Source organism: Salmo salar, chromosome 06 (genome assembly GCF_965601325.2).
Source record: "Salmo salar chromosome 06, fSalSal1, whole genome shotgun sequence".
Lineage (NCBI taxonomy): Eukaryota > Metazoa > Chordata > Actinopteri > Salmoniformes > Salmonidae > Salmo > Salmo salar.
In genome coordinates, this window is record NC_138296.1 from 45,403,952 (window position 1) to 45,426,043 (window position 22,092).

The following is a 22,092-nucleotide window of genomic DNA, read 5'->3' on the forward strand; positions in this document are numbered from 1 at the left end:
TGAAAACTAGCTGTTATTGGCAGACAAGTTTGAAACGCTCTTTGTTATTAGTCTATTAACTTATTTGCTGCCTTGTGATGTCACCAGTGAAGCTGAAACTCCACCCATGCAAAAACCTGATTAGATGATCCTGTGTAGATTGCATTTTCAACCAGCAACTATTAGGAAGTAGCCTAACTGTAACCACGTTTCCATCCAACCATTTCATGTGGATCAATGACCTGATGTATGAAAAAAGTCACGACCAGGCTAATGGAAACATGAAATTCCGGTAAAATTGTATAGATGCTGACAGACAGTTAGTTCGTTCGACATGGTGGGATCTTTCTGTGTCGGTGAAATTAATTATGCGGGAAATGGCGGTGGAATGCCTTGATGTGCAAATATTGATATAATAACCATCATATTGAAGTACACTTGGAGTCACGCGATTATATTTTGTGTGGTCCTCCCATGACAACTCAGGAAAGCTTGCAGTTTATTGGGCTACAGATTGGGCTCCCGAGTGGCCCAGCGGTCTAAGGCACTGCATCTCAGTGCTAGGGGCATCACTACAGACCCTGGTTTGATTCCAGTCTGAATCACTGAGTCCCATAGGGCGGCGCACAATTGGCCCAGCGTTGTCCAAGGGTTGGCCGGGGTAGGCCGTCATTGTAAATATGAATTTGTTCTTAACTGACTTGCCTAGTTCAATAAAATAAATATTAAATAAGTTACGATTAACTTAACAGGGTGGCGAACGTGCAAGGTGATGAGCTTTATGCTCCTTTCCAATAAATATCAAGGGTCTTATTCTTGTGACATGATAATCGATGCTGGGCTGCCGTTTGACAAATACAAATAATATCTATTTTATAATAAGAATCTCATAATGTAGGTAGCATATCTGTGATCTGTTGGCTAGAGTGCATGTACCAAGACCATAGTGGACACATTTGCTATATAACGAAACAGTTTTTGTGACAAAACCATAAGTAGAGTTGAAAATGCGATGGAAACCCATTTAACTTGTATTTGTCATTCGGTACATGTGCATTTAACAGCAAAAGTTATTTTTATGTGCACTATGTCATCAGGCACAGCCTTTTATCGGCAAAAAGTCAGTTTGATGGAAACATTTCTGATGGAAACAGTTTGAAGGAAACATTTCTGGTGGGAAAATGCTCATATTGTTTTATGCAGATTAAAAAAAATATTTGCATGAAAATCTGTCTCATTGTTTGGAAACCTAGCTACGGATAAAATATGTTTTACTGATAAAATGCTTTTTTTTACAGTGTTAGTTTCATTAGCAGTTGTACAATAGGATCGAAAATATAAGAAAACATACATTTGAGTGCACTGGGCCTTTTTAAAATAAACCTACAAATCCATCAGACAGACATTGCCTTTCAGTACACAAATATCGATCCTGGGTCATCTCGCTTGTTGTTCATGTAAAATATGCGCCTGCACAAAAAAATGTCGCCTAGACTCCAGACTCCGCGCGCATGAACATTTTATTCCAAATATATTAGCAAATAAAATATCTGTGGACTGTAAATGCTATATTATTTTCCTAAAACAAATCACCATATATATTGTTTTTATATAATTTTCTTTTATGCATTTGTACTTTTACAATAATATACAATCAGGCAATGTGAAGATAGTCTACATTTGTGCGTCACCTACGCTCGACGTGCGTTTGCATTGAGGGGTCCCTTATGTACATGGTTTGGAAAAAAGGAGAGAAAAACATTGTGATTAGTTCAAATAATTAGGAAAATAGCGATACAAATTTGAAACTACCGCACGTTTTGCACATAAAGGTAACGTTAAGTGTTTTTGTGCTGATATATTCTCCAGAACAAGGTATCTACTTTATTGTAGAAAAGCGAAACATCCACCACAACGCAGCATGGACGTTGGTTAGGGATGTCATTCATTCCCTATGTAACCGCTATGGCTAACTAGCTAGCGATCCCACCAAAACATAGCTAACTAGCTAAGAAATTATTGTAACTACTAGATATCTGTATTACAAAGTTGCACATTTTAGGCATTTTTAAAGTGAACCATTGTTTTTGAGGTGTGAGTTTGATGGGTTTCTTTTTCATTCTTTTCTCAACTTACCCGCCAGTGCATGTAGTATCTAGCTAACATTAACGTGTAGGTGTGTGCGTATGTACCTGAAACGTTATACATGAACATCTGAACCAATAACACAGCGAACTAATTGCAGAGTTAAAGTAGACCACATTCATTGGTTTGTAGCAGGTACTCTTTGCAGAAGGATAAATCATGTGGGTGTGTGTGATGCAATTTTAATGCGAATCCATTATGTTTTCATCTTACCCAGTCCCTTTCACAATGGAGACGGACCTGTATGACGAGTTTGGGAACTACATTGGGCCAGAACTAGACTCTGACGAGGATGATGATCTGGAGGCAGATGACAGAGATGCGGATGAGGTTTGATTACTGAAATCATCAGACAGCGTAGATGTTAATGCACATTACAATGCAGTCTAACAAAAATGAAGTAGGTGTGTTTATAATGTCTGGTCAATTCATGACATGCTTGTGTCCCTCTGCTTTGTGAAGGCTGACGAGGATGATGAGGATGAGCCGGCTGATGCTGATGAAGATGTCCCAGGAATGGAGGTAGTTCTGCACGAGGATAAGAAATACTATCCTACAGCAGAGGAAGTGTACGGGCCGGAGGTGGAAACTTTAGTCCAGGAAGAGGACGCACAGCCCCTCACAGGTCAGACACCACACACACACACACACAGATACAGTTTCACTAATACACACTTAAACACATGGATGCATTAACCTCTATGGGACCGGCGGGACGAATTCGTCCCACCTACGTAACAGCCACTGCCAGCCTGTGGCGCGATTTTCAAAATCTTCAAAATCCTATTACTTCAATTTCTCAAACATATGACTATTTTACAGCCATTTAAAGATAAGACTCTCGTTAATCTAACCACACTGTCCGATTTCAAAAAGGCTTTACAACGAAAGCAAAACATTAGATTATGTCAGCAGAGTACCAAGCCAGAAATAATCAGACACCCATTTTTCAAGCCAGCATATAATGTCACCAAAACCCAGAAGACAGCTAAATGCAGCACTCACCTTTGATGATCTTCATCAGATGACAACCCTAGGACATTATGTTATACAATACATGCATGTTTTGTTCAATCAAGTTCATATTTATATCAAAAACCAGCTTTTTACATTAGCATGTGACGTTCAGAACTAGCATACCCCCCGCAAACTTACGGGGAATTCGCTAACATTTTACTAAATTACTCACGATAAACGTTCACAAAAAGCATAACAATTATTTTAAGAATTATAGATACAGACCTCCTCTATGCACTCGATATGTCCGATTTTAAAATAGCTTTTTGGTGAAAGCACATTTTGCAATATTCTAAGTACATAGCCCAGGCATCACGGGCTCGCTATCTAGACACCCGGCAAGTTTAGCACTCACCATAATCATATTTACTATTATAAAAATGTCATTACCTTTTGTTGTCTTCGTCAGAATGCACACCCAGGACGTCTACTTCAATAACAAATGTTGGTTTGGTCCAAAATAATCCATCGTTATATCCGAATAGCGGCGTTTTGTTCGTGCGTTCCAGACACTATCCGAAATAGTAAAGAAGTGTCGCGCGCTTGGCGCAATTCCTGACAATAAAATTCAAAGTATTCCATTGCCGTACGTCGAAGCATGTCAACCGCTGTTTAAAATCAATTTTTACGTCATTTTTCTCGTAGAAAAGCGATAATATTCCGACAGGGAATCTCCTTTTCGGCAAACAGAGGAAAAAATCCCAAAGGCGGGGGCGGTCGGGGTCACGCGCATAAGCTAGTGTCTCTTGATGGGCCACTTGAGAAAGGCGATTATGTGTTTCAGCCTGGGGCTGGAATGACGACATTCTCTTTTTTCCCGGGCTATGAGAGCCTATGGAAGACGTGGGAAGTGTCACGTTAGAGCAGAGATCCTTAGTAAATGATAGAGATGGCAAAGAAGTTCCAGAAATGGTCAGACAGGCCACTTCCTGTAAAGGAATCTCTCAGGTTTTGACCTGCCATTTGAGTTCTGTTATACTCACAGACACCATTCAAACAGTTTTAGAAAATTTAGGGTGTTTTCTATCCATATGTAATAAGTATATGCATATTCTAGTTACTGAGTAGGAGTGGTAACCAGATTAAATCGGGTATGTTTTTTATCCAGCCGTGTCAATGCTGCCCCCTAGCCCTAACAGGTTAATTCAGATACGATAGTGATAAACTGATTCACATTTTCTCTCCATCCCCATCAGAACCCATCATCAAGCCTGTAAGGAACAAGCAGTTCACTCTGATGGAACAAGAGCTGCCTTCCACTGTTTATGACATGGAGTACGTAATTAACCGGTCACCAGTTTGACTGTTGTAAACTAGACCTGCGTCTGTCTGTCTCTGTCTATACTCACAAAAGGTCGATGTTTAACCCCACCTCTCCTCCTCTGCGCAGGTTTCTGGCTGACCTAATGGACAGTCCCGAGCTGATCCGTAACGTCACACTGTGTGGCCACCTGCATCACGGCAAGGTCAAACACTCAGCAATTGACCCGCTTTAGAGCCACACCTGGCTGGATCATGGATGTCAGTAGCTAGGTTGTTCCCGCTATTGTGATTTTAACGGATTTGTTTCTTGTCTGCAGACGTGTTTCGTGGACTGCCTGATTGAACAGACACACCCAGAGATCAGGAAGAGAGACGACATGGATGTGAGTTTACTCTCCAGCTAGACTAAACTGCCCCAAAGTTGTTGCTCTCCTTTCATCCGAATTTGGAGAAATCCTCTAACCAGTTGTAATCTGAAATACTCTGTGTATACTGTAAGTGAGCCATTGACTCACAGCATTTTCCCGTGGTATTTCAGCTCCGTTACACAGATATCCTCTTCACTGAGCAGGAGGTAAGTTTTTATTGTATTCAGAGCTATGTCAATTTCTTGCAGAATTTTGCCTCTCCCGTAAAAGTGCATTGTATCGACTCCTATGTGGTGCCTCCACAGCGAGGGGTTGGTATCAAGAGCACCCCCGTCACAATGGTTCTTCCAGACTCCAGAGGCAAATCCTTCCTCTTCAACATCATGGACACACCAGGTATGCAAATCAAATCCAATGTAATTGGTCACGTACACATTTTCAGCAGATGTTATTGCGGGTGTAGCGAAGTGCTTGTGTTCCTAGGAAACGTAGGGGAGATTAAAAGAGTAATCAAGGGCGGTTGATTGATATAATTTCCCGCCTCACGGCGTGTGACGTTAGGTCAGCTGCTTTAGAAAGGCAGAGCGGGACCTCATACCCTTTGCCACCCCTGCAGGCCACGTCAACTTTTCGGATGAGGTGACATCAGGCATCCGACTCTCCGACGGCATCGTGCTTTTCATCGACGCGGCAGAAGGAGTGAGTCCTCTTGTTTTTTTTCTTCTTTTTAGCTCAAATCCCCATTCACCGCGGCGCATCTCCATCTTGTCGCACTTCTAGTATCAGACTTTGCTTCTGTTTGGCCTAAAGACGCAGGCTTTTGTGTTTCCACCTCTGAGGCCTGGCCCCAAAAAGTCAAATGTACCATTCCTAACCCAGGCCTCTGCTCCCCTGTCTGTCTTTAGGTGATGTTGAACACCGAGCGTCTGATCAAGCACGCAGTCCAGGAGCGTCTGGCCATCACCATCTGCATCAACAAGGTGGACCGCCTCATCGTGGAGCTCAAGCTGCCCCCTACAGACGCCTACTACAAACTACGCCACATAGTGGACGAGGTCAACGCCATGCTCAGGTACTGACGTGGGGAGGGCCTGGTAACCATGGCTACGGGGCTGACACTGAGGGGTGTGGAGGAAAGGAAATATCGACCGATTTCAGATGAGATTGCGACGAGTAGCAAGCAGAGCACAGAGCATTTGTAAAGAAGATTCCAGTGCAGAGTGAAACCATGAATGTGAAAACAAACTGCTAGCATTGAGATTAGCCTGTTGTGGTATAGTGTTCCAGTGTGTGTCATTGACTGTGGCTCCACTCTCCCCTTTCCGTCAGCACCTACTCTACAGACGAGAATCTGGTGGTGTCTCCTCTCCTGGGGAACGTGTGTTTTGCCAGCTCTCAGTACTGCGTTTGCTTCACACTGGGCTCCTTCGCCAAGATCTACTCTGACACCTACGGTGAGAGACCCCCCCCCCCCCCCCCAGTTCCACACACTGGTCACTTTCTCCCACACCTCTTGATATCTGTAACTGTAAACACATTTCTGACATGACCAGACCTGGTAGGTTCTCGTTTTAACCCTAAGAGCAACTGTTAAAAATGACGCTGTTAACCCTTCTCTCTGGTGTTGCAGGTGACATCAACTACACAGAGTTTGCCAAGAGGCTGTGGGGAGACATTTACTTCAACCCCAAAACGTAAGTGGTTTTCATTTAGGGTCATTTAGGCTTTTTATCTGTAATGCACGGCAAGAACCCTGTCTTGCCTTCTCTTCTCAGGCGCAAGTTCACTAAGAAAGCCCCCACCAGTAACTCCCAGCGTAGCTTTGTGGAGTTTGTGCTGGAGCCTCTGTACAAGATCCTATCCCAGGTAAGACCCCTCTAACACAGTCATCTCCTAGATAGAAAACAAATCGTATACGCTACAAAGCACAGATGAGCACTTTAGGGTAGACATGTCTGTTCCCTGAAAAACACACTATTCCTGAGAGTCCAAAAAGGAAAAGGTGATTGCATCTCCCCTAAAAGACATACTGTTTTTTTTCAGATCACCGTGCTCTTACTTAAAAGCTGACGCATTGCGACCCTGATCGGTCTTTGTCACAGAAAGGAAGCTTTGAGAAAGACCGAGCGAAACACGTCAGCTTATGAGATCAATCGGAGCACCATGAATTGAAAAGTGTTGTTGCAGCCTTTCATGGGAGATGCCGTCACATTTTCTTGTTTGAACTGAATGACTTTACCCAGATGACCACCCCATTCCATAGAAGCCTTTTAAGTAGCGCTAGCACATTTAGAAATTACACTACCCCCTTCTCTCGCTCTCTCTTGCTCTCTCTCCCTCTCTCTCTCTCTCTCTCCCTCTTTTCTCCCTCTCTCTCTCCCTCTCTCTCGCTCCCAGGTGGTTGGTGACTGTGACACATCTCTGCCTCGGGTGCTAGATGAGCTGGGCATCCACCTGGTCAAAGAGGAGCTGAAGCTCAACATCAGGCCTCTACTCAGGCTGGTCTGTAAGCGCTTCTTTGGAGAGTTCACCGGTACGCACGCCATCCGCCGCCCCCGTTTCCTCTCTGACCTCCACTGCCTACTTATATACCACTCAGTAACTGTATCTCATGTTTAATCTTATTCACAGAGGTCATTTACAGTTGAGCCATGTTTATCTTCTGCCTTTTAGAGAAGCTTAATTCTGTTGTACGCGTTCTCATTATCGACTCACTGTACGTGGTTACCGCGCTAGCCAGTGTATCTGCCTACAGCCTTGGATAATCAGGGGTATAATTGCACACAATGTTATGTTTCTGGTGAATGTGACAAACACGTTCATGTGAAGCCGAGCATGACCTCCCTCCCTCCCTCCCTCCTGCAGGCTTTGTGGACATGTGTGTGCAGCACATCCCTTCACCACAGGGGGGCGCCAAGAACAAGATAGAGCACAGCTACACTGGAGGACTGGATTCAGACCTGGGGGAGGCCATGGCAGAATGCGACCCAGATGTGAGTGTGACAGAGTGGGGGGAAACACAGGGTGTGTGTGTGTGTGTGTGTGTGTGTGTGTGTGTGTGAGAGAGAGAGACGGGTGGTGGTAGTTTTCTAATAGGTGGAATCTGTTTTCAGTGTTAATCAATAGCCTCATTGCAATTAAGCAAGCAAGCGGGCGATTGTAATTGACTGGGAGTGAAGAAATAAATCGATCACAAACATTCCAAATGCCCTTCAGAGATCCTCTAGCCAATAATGAAGGGAGAGGCTTGAGATGTAACAAATAGTTGCTCTGTTAGACAAGGTTAACTAAGTTTATCTATTTCCTTTTACCCTCTTTCCTCTCCCTTTATCCCTTCTTGTTGCTTGTTCTCTTTCCCCTCTTCTCTCCTCCCATCCAGGGTCCGCTGATGTGCCACACAACTAAGATGTACAGTACTGAGGACGGGGTGCAGTTCCATGCGTTCGGCCGGGTGCTGAGCGGTACCATCCAGGCGGGCCAGCCAGTCAAGGTGCTGGGAGAGAACTACACTCTGGAGGACGAGGAGGACTCGCAGGTCTGCACGGTGGGACGTCTCTGGATCAACGTCGCCAGGTAATGAGTCATTGTTAATGTGCCACCTCGCGGACACATCACTTGACCTGCGTTCCAAATGGCACTCTATTCCATACATGGTGTACTAATTTGGACCAGAGCTTAATGGGCCCTAGTCAAAAGTAACAAGCTGAACAGACCCGACACGTCGCGTGCATGAGTGTTGCAAAATAAATTTAGAAATCCATGTTACTCAATTATTGCACCCACACTGCTCGCGCGCGTCAACGAGCATCTGCACGATGGCGCACGTGCACAGCCAGTTTAGGTTCCGTGTAACGTGCTATATAGGGAATAGGGGGCCATTTGGGTGTTCAAGCATGAGTGTTCATTATAGCAAGTTGTCAGTTATGTGTTCATTAGTCTAACCACTCTTTGTGTTTCTTCCCTAGTCTCTGGTCCTCAATATTATAGTAATTTGGTGGATGCTGATAATTGTCCTATTTCACATGTACAAGTGTGTATTATACACATGTGAATTAGAGATGTTTTTTTTGCCTATCCCAACTCCCCCTGAGATGTCATTATATGTCATCTCTGTGTTCAGTATGAGATGTTGTTTGTCATTTACCCCAGCAGTTGTAGCTCAAACCCCTTCATGTTCTAAACCACAGGTACCAGATAGAGGTGAACCGTGTGCCTGCTGGCAACTGGGTTCTCATTGAGGGCTGCGACCAGCCCATCGTCAAGACGGCCACCATCACCGAGCCCAGAGGGAACGAGGAAGCCCAGATCTTCCGGCCGCTCAAGTTCAACACGGCGTCTGTCATCAAGATCGCTGTGGAGCCAGTCAACCCGTCAGAGCTGCCCAAGATGTTGGACGGACTGCGGAAGGTCAATAAGAGCTACCCCTCTCTCACCACCAAGGTGGAGGAGTCAGGGGAACATGTTATCCTGGGTACTGGGGAACTCTACCTGGACTGTGTCATGCACGACCTGCGGAAGATGTACTCTGAGATCGACATCAAGGTCAGTTCTCGCTCTCTCACATGTCTCTTCACCCAATTGGAACAACAAACTAATCTTCCTGTATCGGGATTGTAACGTCTTAAACAAAATACCCTTCATGTCTAGTGTTATTCCTTGATTGGTTTTCCAGTACTGAATGTCTCCCTTTCTCCTCTTTCTCCCAGGTGGCTGACCCCGTGGTGACCTTCTGTGAGACGGTAGTGGAGACGTCGTCTCTCAAGTGCTTTGCCGAGACGCCGAACAAGAAGTAAGCATCCACCATCATCTCCCATTGGGTCACCAGTGACCTAGCCTACAGTACCACTAAACGACTAGTGTAGACTGTGTGCATCCCAAATGGCACCCTATTTCCTTCTGTGGTGCACTACTTTTGACTCTGGTTGGAAGTAGTGCACTATATAGGGAATAGGGTGTCCTATGGGGACGTATTCAGTTTCATGTTGAGGTTAGTGTGACGTGTCTAGACCAGCTGTATGGGTGACCTGAGTGCTGTGGCTGTTTGCCTGTGTGATTGACGGCTGTGTGTTTTGATTGACAGGAATAAGATCACCATGATTGCCGAGCCGCTGGAAAAGGGCCTGGCTGAGGACATAGAGAACGAGGTGGTGCAGATCACGTGGAACAGGTACGGGACACACACACACACACACACACACACACACAACTGCACACTGCCTATTCATACGAAGAGTTCACCTGCTGTATCCTCCTACCTGTCCACATGTCAGTGTCTCAACCCAGACAGACACCTGCCAATACAGAACACCTGTCTTGACCATACCTTGAGGCCTATCCTCCTATCCGCAGCTGTAGCCCAGTGTGTGTGTGTGTTTTGGAAGTGGGCAGTGTCCGGCCAGCTGTATGCTGCTCATCTGTGAACCCATCTGGGCCTGGCATTGCCAACATGAGCCACGGTGCCAAAGCAGTGACACACTTTAACTTGACTTGATTAAACAAACTCTGTTCCTCTTCCTGTCACCCCCCCCCCCCCATCCCCATCCCCATCCCCATGGACGCCACTCACTAATCCATCCTGTTTAATCTCTGGTTCCAGGAAGAAGCTGGGAGAGTTTTTCCAGACCAAGTATGACTGGGATCTACTGGCTGCCAGGTCTATCTGGGCCTTTGGGCCCGACACCACCGGGCCTAACATCCTGGTAGATGACACCCTGCCTTCTGAGGTGAGACCAGGGCTCTGGGGTTGGGATGGGTAAGGCTGGGCTATGGGTGGTGTGGAGGGCTGGTGGTCTTGGTGTCATCCTGGGCTGAGGTGGGTTGGGCAGGCTAGGGCTCTGGGGTCAGCCTGCCTGTCTCTAGGCCAAACTGTAAACAGACGGAGTGCGTGTTAAAGTGATTCAGAATGACTGCTCTCCAGCAGACGTGTGAAAATGCATCGATGGATGTGTCAGTGTGTTTGGCCCTCTGACACCGGTGTGACCGTGGTGACATTGACCCATTGAGTGGCACGGACAGCAGTGCCCGGTCGTCGGGCGCAACCACCTCTGTATTTCTTAGTGTTATGCCACCTGGAGTCAAGGAAATATGTTCTCGTTGATGATAAATCAATCTCTCCATAGTGATCTTTGATTATGTCACTGAATCACACTGTAGGGTGTATTGAAGGCAATTTTGTGTCCACTTGTATTCAGACGTGTGAAGCTTTGCGTGAGGGATATGTCTCCAGATAGTTGACGGTGTGTTGTTGTGTGCAGGTGGACAAGGCTCTGCTGGGCTCGGTTAAGGACAGCATCGTCCAGGGCTTCCAATGGGGCACCAGGGAGGGGCCTCTGTGTGACGAACGTAAGTGTCTTACCACTCTTTTCACTCACGCACAATCACCTAACAGCTAAACTCAGCAAAAAAAGAAACGTCCCTTTTTTCAGGACCCTGTCTTTCAGAGATAATTTGTAAAAATCCAAATAACTTCACAGATCTTCATTTGTAAAGGGTTTAAACACTGTTTCCCATGCTTGTTCAATGAACCGTAAACAATTAATGAACATGCACCTATGGAACGGTCGTTAAGACACTAACCGCTTACAGACAGTAGGCAATTAAGGTCACAGTTATGAAAACTTAGGACACTAAAGAGGCCTTTCTACTGACTCTGAAAAACACCAAAAGAAAGACGCCCAGGGTCCCTGCTCAGGCATGCTGCAAGGAGGCATGAGGGCAATAAATTGCAATGTCTGTACTGTGAGACGCCCAAGACAGAGCTACAGGGAGACAGGACAGACAGCTGATCGTCCTCGCAGTGGCAGACCACGTGTAACAACACCTGCACAGGATCGGTACATCCGAACATCACACCTGCGGGACAGGTACAGGATGGCAACAACAACTGCCTGAGTTACACCAGGAACGGACAATCCCTCCATCAGTGCTCAGACTGTCCGCAATAGGCTGAGAGAGGCTGGACTGAGGGCTTGTAGGCCTGTTGTAAGGCAGGTCCTCACCAGACATCACCGGCAACAATGTTGCCTATGGGCGCAAACCCACCGTTGCTAGACCAGTCAGGACTGGCAAAAAGTGCTCTTCACTGACGAGTCGCGGTTTTGTCTCACCAGGGGTGATGGTCGGATTTGCGTTTATCGTCAAAGGAATGAGCGTTACACTGATACCTGTATTCTGGAGCGGGATCAATTTGGAGGTGGAGGGTCCGTCATGGTCTGGGGCGATGTGTCACAGCATTATCGGACTGAGCTTGTTGTCATTGCAGGCAATCTCAATGCTGTGCGTTACAGGGAAGACATCCTCCTCCCTCATGTGGTACCCTTCCTGCAGGCTCATCCTGACATGACCCTCCAGCATGACAATGCCACCACGCACAGAAGGAGCAGTATGGCTGATTACCTGCAAGACAGGAATGTCAGTGTACTGCCATGGCCAGCGAAGAGCCCGGATTGAACACCTGGGACCTGTTGGATCGGAGGGTGAGGGCTAAGTCCATTCCCCCTAGAAATGTCTGGGAACTTGCGGGTGCTTTGGTGGAAGAGTGGGCTAACATCTCACAGCAAGAACTGGCAAATCTGGTGCAGTCCATGAGAAGGAGATGCACTGCAGTACTTAATGCAGCTGGTGGCCACATCAGATACTGTTACTTTGAGAACTTGTTCAGTTTATGTCTTATGTTCATACTAGAGTTCGACCGATTAATCGGAATGGCCGATTAATTAGGGCCAATTTCAGGTTTTCATAATAATCGGTAATCTGCCATTTAAAAAAAAAAAATTACACTGATTATGGCCGATTGCACTCCACGGGGAGACTGCGTGGCAGGCTGACTACCTGTTATGCGAGTGCAGCAAGGAGCCATGGTAAGGTGCTAGCTAGCATTAAACTTCATCTTATAAAAAAACAATTAATCTTAACATAATCACTAGTTAACTACACATGGTTGATGATATTACTAGTTTATGTAGCTTGCCCTGCGGTGCATACAATCGATGCGGTGCCTGTTAATTTATCATTGAATTACAGCCTACTTCGCCAAACGGGTGATATAACAAGCGCATTCGCGAAAAAAGCACTGTCGTTGCACCAATGTGTACCTAACCATAAACATCAATCTCTCTCTTAAAATCAATACACAAGTATATATTTTTAAACCTGCATATTTAGTTAATATTGCCTGCTAACATGAATTTCTTTTAACAAGGGAAATTGTGTCACTTCTCTTGCGTTCTGTGCAAGCAGAGTCAGGGTATATGCAGCAGTTTGGGCCGCCTGGCTCGTTGCGAACTGTGTGAAGACCATTTCTTCCTAACAAAGACCGTAATTCATTTGCCAGAATTGTACATAAATATGACTTAACATTGAAGGTTGTGCAATGTAAGAGCAATATTTAGACTTATGGATGCCACCTGTTAGATAAAATACGGAATGATTCCGTATTTCACTGATTTTAACTGACCGTATTTTGTTTTCCAAATGATCGTTTCCGGATTTGACCATATTAATGACCTACGGCTTGTATTTCTGTGTGTTATTATATTAAAATGAATGATTTGATAGAGCAGTCTGACTGAGCGGTGGTAGGCAGCAGCAGGCTCGTAAGCATTCATTCAAATAGCACTTTCCTGCATTTGCCAGTTCTTAGCAATGCTTGAATCACAGCGCTGTTTATGACTTCAAGCCTATCAACTCCCGAGATTAGGCTGGCAATACTAAAGTACCTATTACAACATCCAATAGTCAAAGGTATATGAAATACAAATGGTATAGAGAGAAATAGTCCTTTAATAACTACAACCTAAAACTTCTTACCTGGGAATATTGAAGACTCATGTTAAAAGGAACCACCAGCTTTCATATGTTCTCATGTTCTGAGCAAGGAACTTAAACGTTAGCTTTTTTACATGGCACATATTGCACTTTTACTTTCTTCTCCAACACTTTGTTTTTGCATTATTTAAACCGAATTGAACTTGTTTCATTAATTATTTGAGACTAAATTGATTATTGATGTATTATATTAAGTTAAAATAGGTGTTCATTCAGTATTGTTGTAATTGTCATTATTACAAAAAAAAAAAAAAAAATATATATATATATATATATATATATATATATATATATATATATATATATATATATATATATACATATATATATAAATAAATAAAATGGGTCGATTTAATCGGTATCAGCTTTTTTTGGTCCTCCAATAATCGGGATCGGCGTTGAAAAAATCATAATTGGTCGACCTCTAGTTCATACAAATATTTCCACATGTTAAGTTTGCTGAAAATAAACGCAATTGACAGTGAGAGGAAACATTTTTTTTTTGCTGCTGAGTTTCTATATCCCCTCCCTAGCTATCAGAAACGTGAAGTTTAAGATCCTGGATGCGGTCATAGCACAGGAACCTCTACACAGAGGAGGAGGACAGGTCATCCCCACAGCCAGGAGAGTGGTGTACTCTGCCTTCCTCATGGTGAGATCATCCCCCTCTCTCTCTACCTCCTTCTCCTTTCTTCCACCTTTCATTAACTCTCGCTCCCTCTTGTTTCCTATCCTTTTTCTCCTGAGTTTCATTACCGTGATTGAAGTGCAGATTTCATCTGACTTTCTCTTTTTTTGAATTGAAGTGTGATAGCTTCCCTCTTTCAAGGGTTTTCTCCTTTTTTGTTGGTTCCTTGCATCCCTCCATCATTGCCCGCCTCTCGACTTCGACTTTCTCCGCTGTTCTTTCCTCCCCTGTCCTCTATCTTCTTTGGCTCTCCCTCCTGCCCTCCTCTGGTTCTCCTAATGGCTGTCCCAATTACTGTCCCTCTCCTGTCCCTCCCAGGCCACCCCCAGGTTGATGGAGCCCTATTACTTTGTCGAGGTCCAGGCCCCAGCTGACTGTGTGTCTGCTGTGTACACAGTACTGGCCAGACGGAGGTGAGGCCCGCAAACCACTAAATAACAATGTCTCCTCTGTACCATCCCAATTACCCCACCCATAACTTCTTGACTGACATTTTTAAACCTTCACCTGGAAAGCTGAACGTGGAAATATTGTTCTGATTGCTCAGATGTGTTTTTTGTGTTATTTTCTTTGTTACAATTCTATCTGCTGTGTTTTGGTGTTGTGCCCCAGAGGTCATGTGACCCAGGACGCCCCCATCCCCGGGTCTCCCCTCTACACCATCAAGGCCTTCATCCCAGCCATCGACTCGTTTGGCTTCGAGACTGACCTGAGAACACACACACAGGGACAGGCCTTCTCCCTGTCTGTCTTCCACCACTGGCAGGTAGGATCACACGGACGTGCCCTCTTTATTTATGCCCACCAGCTGTGCTAACATGCACATGCACACACGCTCGGACACAATGATGCCAGCCACTGAGTGAATTAGTTTGGATGCTGACTAGAAGGGTGTTGAGTCAGCAACTATTGTGTACACTACAGTTGTCTCTCTCTCTCTCTCTCTCTCTCCTCCTCTTTGGCTGTGTCAGGCAAAATGAATTTGCTCCCGTCGCCCTCATTTGCCCCAGCCTGCTTCTCTCCTCTAGTCTTCCCTCTTCTGTAAAGTGAAACGCAGGCTATTCCTCCTCTGTAGCGTGATCATGATCATCACCCCCTCCCAGTGTGTGGAGAAACAGTGTGGTGTGACGGCGTTTAGCGGCCCTGCTCCATCTGTTCGTTGGGCTGCAGACGCTCCATTGATTTTCCTCCCGTTCAATCTTTCCCCCCGCAGGCCTGGGGTTTTGTTACAGCACAGTCCTCGGGATTTGTCCCAAATGGCACCCTACTCCCTATTTAGGCTAGTGCGCTAATATTGACCTGGGCCCATAGGGCTAAATAGGGAATATGGTGCCATTTGGGATTGGAACGCAGCCCCACACGGAGGAGGGAGTGAGAGATTGCAGAGTTGGCGAAACAACCTCTTGCCTGATTTGGGGCCAAGAGACTCCCTTGCTCTCCCTCCAACAGCCATGTAACATTTCCACATGAAAACGGGATTGAGGTGTCGGTGAAGATGACAGGTTTAAGTCATCATTTTAAAACGCCATTCTACTCAGAACTAGATGTGCTAACGTCGCGGCGATGAAGAGTGACGTGACGTGACAGAGTGACGTGTTAGTTTTGGCTGGCTGTAGGTTGACGGTAAATCCCCCTGACTCAGTGACATTGGGAACGCCGGCTGACTAGTAGAGAATGAATCACGTGTTTGAGTGGCGAAACGTTTTAAGGACAGTGGTGGTGACTATTATACGAGGCCTCTACTCAGGTTTCAGCTTCTGTATGTCTGGTTGTCTGTTTGTTCCATAATGTGACGCCGTAGACTAGATGTGGAATTTCTCAAACTGAAATTGTCCTTTGCACCCCTTCTCTTTTCAACCCTCTCCTGACCCCTGTTTCTTCTCTCTCCTCTCCCCCCAGATTGTCCCTGGTGACCCCCTGGACAAGAGTATCGTGATCAGGCCGCTGGAGCCCCAGCCTGCCCCTCACCTGGCCAGAGAGTTCATGATCAAGACCCGCCGGCGCAAGGTACATATACGGCCCACCCCCTTCACCATGTCTGAGGGAAGGTGTGCCTTAAGTATGTACTGTTACCTATTGACCCTGCACATCACGACCATGTGACTGACTGACTCCCTGGTTTCCATGCAGGGTCTGAGTGAGGATGTGAGCATCAGCAAGTTCTTCGACGACCCTATGTTGTTGGAGCTGGCCAAGCAGGACGTGGTGCTCAACTACCCCATGTGAGGCGTCAGGAGACGGGGAGAGAACGACCGGGGGTGCTACCCTCCTCCACCAGCACCACAACCAACATCCCCGCACCACACCGTATGGGACTCAAAACCCCACTGAGGTGGGTGGACATTGTCACAGAGGGATGCAGGGTCTGCCAGTTTTGTTTCCTGCCTTCATATTTTGGCGATTTATGTGGACTTTGTTAACCAGGTGAAGTCACTTACCCTCATCAATGACTTAAGTTAATCAATGAAGCACTGATATGGAACCCGACAGACCCTGCAACCTCCTGTTAAGACTTTGCCCACCCGTGCTCTCCTTGTAGGAGGGACTTTTTATTATGATACAACTGCATCTAAGGTTGTAGGGGTTGGCGTGATGTGGGATAGCAACATCTCTGACGCCTCTCGTCATCAGCGCAATGAATAATACTGCTGAGGTGTTTCCCCTCTCATCAATGTCTTGTTTATTTTTTTACATGTATAAATTCCCAAATATTTTGTAGATGTAAGATGACTTGAAAGCAGGCTTGTGTGTTTGATGTTTTTTTTAATTATGAAATTGGATGTCTTAAGGCTGTTTTGAGTAAAAAAAATAAAAATATGCCTGTGAAATTAGTTTTATTTGGATCCATAACCAACTCAGGTAACTTTAGGTTCTTCACTTCCTTCCAGGCGTTTAGTTTGGTTCACATTCAGGGTCCTTTTCTGTAGTTACTGTATGTACCTCATGACCTTGGTGTGTTGCACTGTATGTATATGGGCGGTGGTGTCGGGCAGAAGTGGGCGTGTACAGTGCGGAGTGCCATGTTGGAGCACAGGCGTCCGTGTGAATGATTGGCATGTCTGTTTGGGGTGCTGTGTGGGCCGTGACTGATGGACAGGCCTCTGGATTGGGATAGGCAGGCACGGAAGATGGACGTCGGGACCAGGGTCACACACGCTGGAGCACAAAGCCTCTATCTTAGACTTTCTGTGATTCATCACATTCTATCTCTTCAACTGTAGTTGGAGGTGAAGGTCCAAGGTCCCTCCCCGTAGGACCTTCTTCTCCAGTGGGTTTTGAGAAGGAATCGAGCACAGATTGAGAAAGGTAGCATGATGGGAGAAAGAAGTTAAAACAAATGGACGGGCTGATGGTTTTATTGCTGACTGCGCCTCTTGGTGCCCTGATGATAAATGTTAAAGTAAGTATGAAGTCAATGATTCCCAATGCTTTTCCCACTGTGACCCAACTAAAGTCTTGAGTGCACAAGGAATTGGCTCTGAGATACAACATTTGGCAAAAACTTGTGACATATTTGCATAATAGCGTAAATATAACCACTATGTGAGTGTTAGGAAGCAGGCCTTGTTTCAGTACACTTGACTAATAATGGGTTATTCCCTTGTTTTGATGACTTGGTGTGTGGTTAACTCTGGCGGTCACACCTAGAGAGCTCTGACATCTCAGCTGTATGCCCATCACGGTGACTAGAATGGGCAGGGAGACGCAGGGTGGGGACGGGACTGGACCTGGAGGGTTAAAAAAAGGTCTCGGGTAGCTTTGACATTTTGACTGAATGTCAATCGTGAGAACTCTGTGGGTCTGGTTTTCATTGGCGGAGACACTGGTACATTGAGATATGGGTATTGCGATATCTTCTGTGTATAGTCATGTAAAACATAAAATGTATCCAGGTCCCACACAGTTGAATGTTCCAGCAGGTTATTAAAAGTCCAATGCAGCCATTTTTTATCTAAGATATCAAATCATTTCTGGGTAACAAGTGATTGTGTTAAATTAAAATGGTAAAAAAAATAAGCAAATAGCTTCTTACCAAAGAGCAATTTCTCAAGCAAGAATTTGGCTAGGACTGTCTTGGATGGGAACATTTTTAAATAGCTGTTATTGGCAGAGAGGTTTGGACCCCTCTTACTTATTAGCCTATTAACTAATTTACTAATGTCACCAGGCAGGTCAGAATTCCATCCCACCAAACAGGCTGAAATTTCAGCCGTTCTTTTCAAACAGCATTATCATAATTTTCACAATTTCACAGTATTATTCCAAACTCATAGTGTGGAAATAGATATAGAACACGAGGAAATCATGTTTTTGACTGCACTGGGCTTTTAAATGCGTTTATAAATGTTTTATGACTTTACTTTTTGTATCTTGCACATGTAGACCATCCAATGACATCAGTGTCGTCAGTGTCAAACACGGCATTTACAAGAGTCAGTGTGTTGCTATATAACCAAGTCCCCTCCCCTCCTTCGATGGCGTCAAATCCCTCTTCCACACTGCTGGTATGTACTGTACAGTGTGTGAATGTGTCTTTTAACCCTCTGCAGTGGTCCCATCTCTCTCCATACCCCATGCTGGCTGGCGTGAGTTGTGATTGTACGTGGCCCTGGGCAGCTGGACGGATGGCAGTGGTTCCTGCCCGTCTGAATGCACGTCCCCTGAGCGCTCGCTGCAATCTGTGGTCTCTGTTGCTAAGTATAGACGAGCGACGCTAGAGACTGCTCTCTGCTATGGCCTGGCTGAGGGCCCCCTCCCCAGCAAGGCCTTCCCTCTCTCCTCTCATCCACTCTCATCTGTCTCTTTTCATCTGCTCGATCCCTCCGCTTTTCCTCTCCTCTTTCATTTCCTCGGTCTGTCTTTTCCACCTCTGGTTCTGTCATCTGCCTCTCTCTCTTTCAGTCTCACCTCTCCATCACAAGCAGTCGCATACATTCCTCTCACATCCACCCAGCAGAAAACATATGTCTATTGTGATAAGAAATGTAATAATATATCATATTATTTACATTAGTTTATTAGTGCTACCAACCACAGTACCCGTAGACTGAGCAGTGACTGGTGGCTAAATGCTAAATCTATTTCTCCCTTGATCAGCAGATGACTAGAGAGTGGTAGACAGTAGGTGGCTTGATGACAGAGCTGTATGTATAAGTAGAGGTTATTACCTAATCCTTTAATGGGGTGGAGGGTTTGTGGCTGCCTTGACCTCCCCTCCATCCTTCCCTTCCTGAAGTCGCACATGTCCTAAAGACACACGGGGGCGCCATTGCTGCCTGGCCGGCCGGTCCGTGGCAAGTGGTGGTCCGGCAAGGTCGGGAATACTGAACAAACAAAGGGAAAGAAGAAAAAAAAAAACACATGACTGTGTGACTCCCTCACCCCTAGGGCACCTGAAGGACCCAAAACACTGAATCATCATCCTCCGATGATGAGAGATCACAGGATCTGTAGAGGTCAGGCTACACTGCAGAACACAGCCAGCTAGGCAGGGCTACACAGACACGTCTGCCCGAAAAAGCGAGACAGGGTGGAGTATATTGGAACCACACTGAAGAATTAGGCCTCAAACTTAACTAGCCTTGTTTCAATTAGCCAAATTAGCCATGTGTTCCCTGGCTTGAGGCTTCACAAAGGCAGGTCAACACTAGACCCCACCTCTCTCAGTACTGAGCAGTTAGTTATGGAATGGCATGGATGGAGTGGCTATGTTCCTTTCCAGTATGGAGCAGGAGTGAGAATGTTAACGTTCTTTCCAGTGAATCAAGAATGGAAGATTTGACTCCATGGGATCATGATATGGAAGGGACTCTTTGGAACTTAATCTTCTCCTTGGTAGACTGTTGTCTTGGGCCTGGCGGTGGAGACTGTCAATTACACTCTGCATTATGGGTCATCCAACAGAGTGAAGTCATGAAAGTCGTATTGGAATCCCAACTTTCCTCTCTCCTCGGGCTCTTGGTGTTGAGCAGCAGCAACTGAACAGAACTAACGAGTGTAAACCTGGCATCAGCCTCTTCTCTGGGCGCCCTCACAGGCAGAGCCCAAACCCAACCAATCCTGTCAAGCCTGTCCTGATTTGACAGGCGCTATCACTATGGAGAGAGGATGAGGGACTGCCACTGGTCACAGCGGGAACCCGGTTCCGTTGTCACACTCCGTTTCATTGCCCCAAGGTTATGTCAAAAAGGACCTGCATTGTTCTACGGTTGGAACTTTCCGTGTCTCTTCGCGCGCTTCTCAGTGATGGAAGAAGTAGAAAACGTGTCAGCGCAACAGCTCCTTTCATAAGAAACGTAAATCTTACATCAGGCATTTTTAGGGTAAGTACAGTCAATTCCATTTTTAATTGGCCATTGAGGCAATGTTAACATTCTATGGGTTTATGAGTTCATAGGGAATTAGATGGGGATTAGGTTACTCTAACATAAAATCTAACAGTTCATTTGGAGAAGAAATAGCCTACAGGTTATGACAATATTGTTCACCTTGTTTTTATGCACATCTAATTCTGCAGACAGTTCAAGGTAAGGTAATTAAGTTTTACACAACTGAATTTGTTCAATTGAAATGTTCCCTCCCCCAGATATAGCTCATATGTTTAAATCGTTATCTGTTAATGCAAAGGAATTGGCTCCGCAATGTGCGGCGATGTTCTGTATGATGAGTTCCAAAATGTGTAAAATCCAAGATGTGTAAACTGACGGGCACGCGCACTGTCAAAGATGCGCAACATCCCACCGTTCTTTCGCATCACATCGACATCACTGCGCTTCTGACAGAAAATCGAGCTGTCACTCTCCGGTGTCATCGTATCTTCAACCAAAACGTGTCACCTCGAAGTCTAGTCAGCGACTATGCCATGCCAAATGGTAAACAAACGTTCGTCTGCCATAATAAATACGTGAGGAGAAGTCACTGTCGGATTGAGGTGGATTAGACCAGTTGAAATCACTTGCACAAGACATCAACTCTCTGGTTTTCCGACGATGAACCAACCCAAGAAGGAACAATAAGATGTGAGCGATTCATGGCTTTGTTCGAAATTTAGAATTGCGGCAATTGCGACAGACATGAACAAAATAACGATTGCTGTCAATTTTTCTGAGAAGATGATGCTACTGTTCCATATGCAAAGAAGCCTTTAGACCCGACAATAATAGGCTACCAAAATGACAAGACTGTTCTGGAATGCGCTCATTGGGATTTTGGCATGCATTTTACGCAGCAGAGAACTTCGCTTTAATCGACGTACTTGTATCACGAGATAATACTAGTTATCCGAGGAACATGGACAAAGAATGCACAAGCTTTCCCTGATGTGATGAGATACTCTTCAAGTTCTCTTGAGAATTGGAGCCAACCATATCAACACCGACAAATTCAATTTTGGACTGTCTGTAAAGCCAGAACCGACAACTAATTTCACGGGAACACCGTATCTATATTAAAGCATCTTCACAGACTCGCATAGCGGTAAGAATTTCCTCCCTATTCAATAATGATACTGCTCTTTATTTGCCTATTCATTGTCTGCACGAGGTTGTGTTCCGTAGTGCGTGTTGGTTAGCCTTGGGTAACTAATGCGCCTTTGCAACAATGGCAAATCGAACGCTCATTTTTGCATGGTCTATTTTTTTTCTTCATAATTTGTGATATACATTTTGCATTGCCTGTTTCACCGTTATGTTGCCTACAGGCCTACTGTACCTTAGTATCACCAGGAGGGCAACTCTCAGCCGACCACACCGGCATGCACATGTGATTGGAGAGGCGGATTGCGCGACGTCAATCTATTGTGTGCGT

At 45.4% G+C, this 22,092-nt stretch overlaps 2 protein-coding genes across 3 annotated transcripts in view; both read left to right on the top strand.

Moving 5' to 3' along the window:
• Window positions 1–1,658: 1,658 nt before the first annotated feature.
• On the top strand, window positions 1,659–17,114 carry LOC106607257 (116 kDa U5 small nuclear ribonucleoprotein component). Its single transcript, XM_014204045.3, has 26 exons — window positions 1,659–1,811; window positions 2,342–2,454; window positions 2,587–2,749; window positions 4,338–4,416; window positions 4,532–4,607; window positions 4,722–4,787; window positions 4,943–4,978; window positions 5,078–5,168; window positions 5,389–5,471; window positions 5,678–5,844; window positions 6,102–6,226; window positions 6,403–6,466; window positions 6,548–6,638; window positions 7,170–7,305; window positions 7,638–7,765; window positions 8,152–8,345; window positions 8,960–9,314; window positions 9,479–9,561; window positions 9,853–9,939; window positions 10,369–10,495; window positions 11,027–11,114; window positions 14,132–14,250; window positions 14,605–14,699; window positions 14,899–15,052; window positions 16,186–16,293; window positions 16,417–17,114. The coding sequence occupies exons 2-26, from the start codon at window positions 2,353–2,355 to the stop codon at window positions 16,510–16,512; spliced, it is 2,913 nt and encodes a 970-aa protein (XP_014059520.1). The 5' UTR covers window positions 1,659–1,811; window positions 2,342–2,352; the 3' UTR covers window positions 16,513–17,114.
• Window positions 17,115–19,730: 2,616 nt separating this feature from the next.
• Window positions 19,731–22,092, top strand: part of LOC106607256 (gap junction gamma-1 protein) — a 57,386-nt gene continuing 55,024 nt past the window's right edge. The window contains exon 1 of one of the 2 annotated variants that reach the window (XM_082976634.1): window positions 19,731–20,609. The gene's annotated coding sequence lies outside the window, so the exon portion shown is untranslated. The other variant, XM_082976633.1, reaches the window with a different exon arrangement.

Coding starts and splice junctions, on each gene's coding strand:
- LOC106607257 (XM_014204045.3), top strand. CDS start 2,353: ATGGAGACGGACCTGTATGACGAGTTTGGGAACTACATTGGGCCAGAA. Junction 5,472..5,677: donor TCATCGACGCGGCAGAAGGA/GTGAGTCCTCTT, acceptor GTCTGTCTTTAG/GTGATGTTGAACACCGAGCG. Junction 5,845..6,101: donor GAGGTCAACGCCATGCTCAG/GTACTGACGTGG, acceptor CCTTTCCGTCAG/CACCTACTCTACAGACGAGA.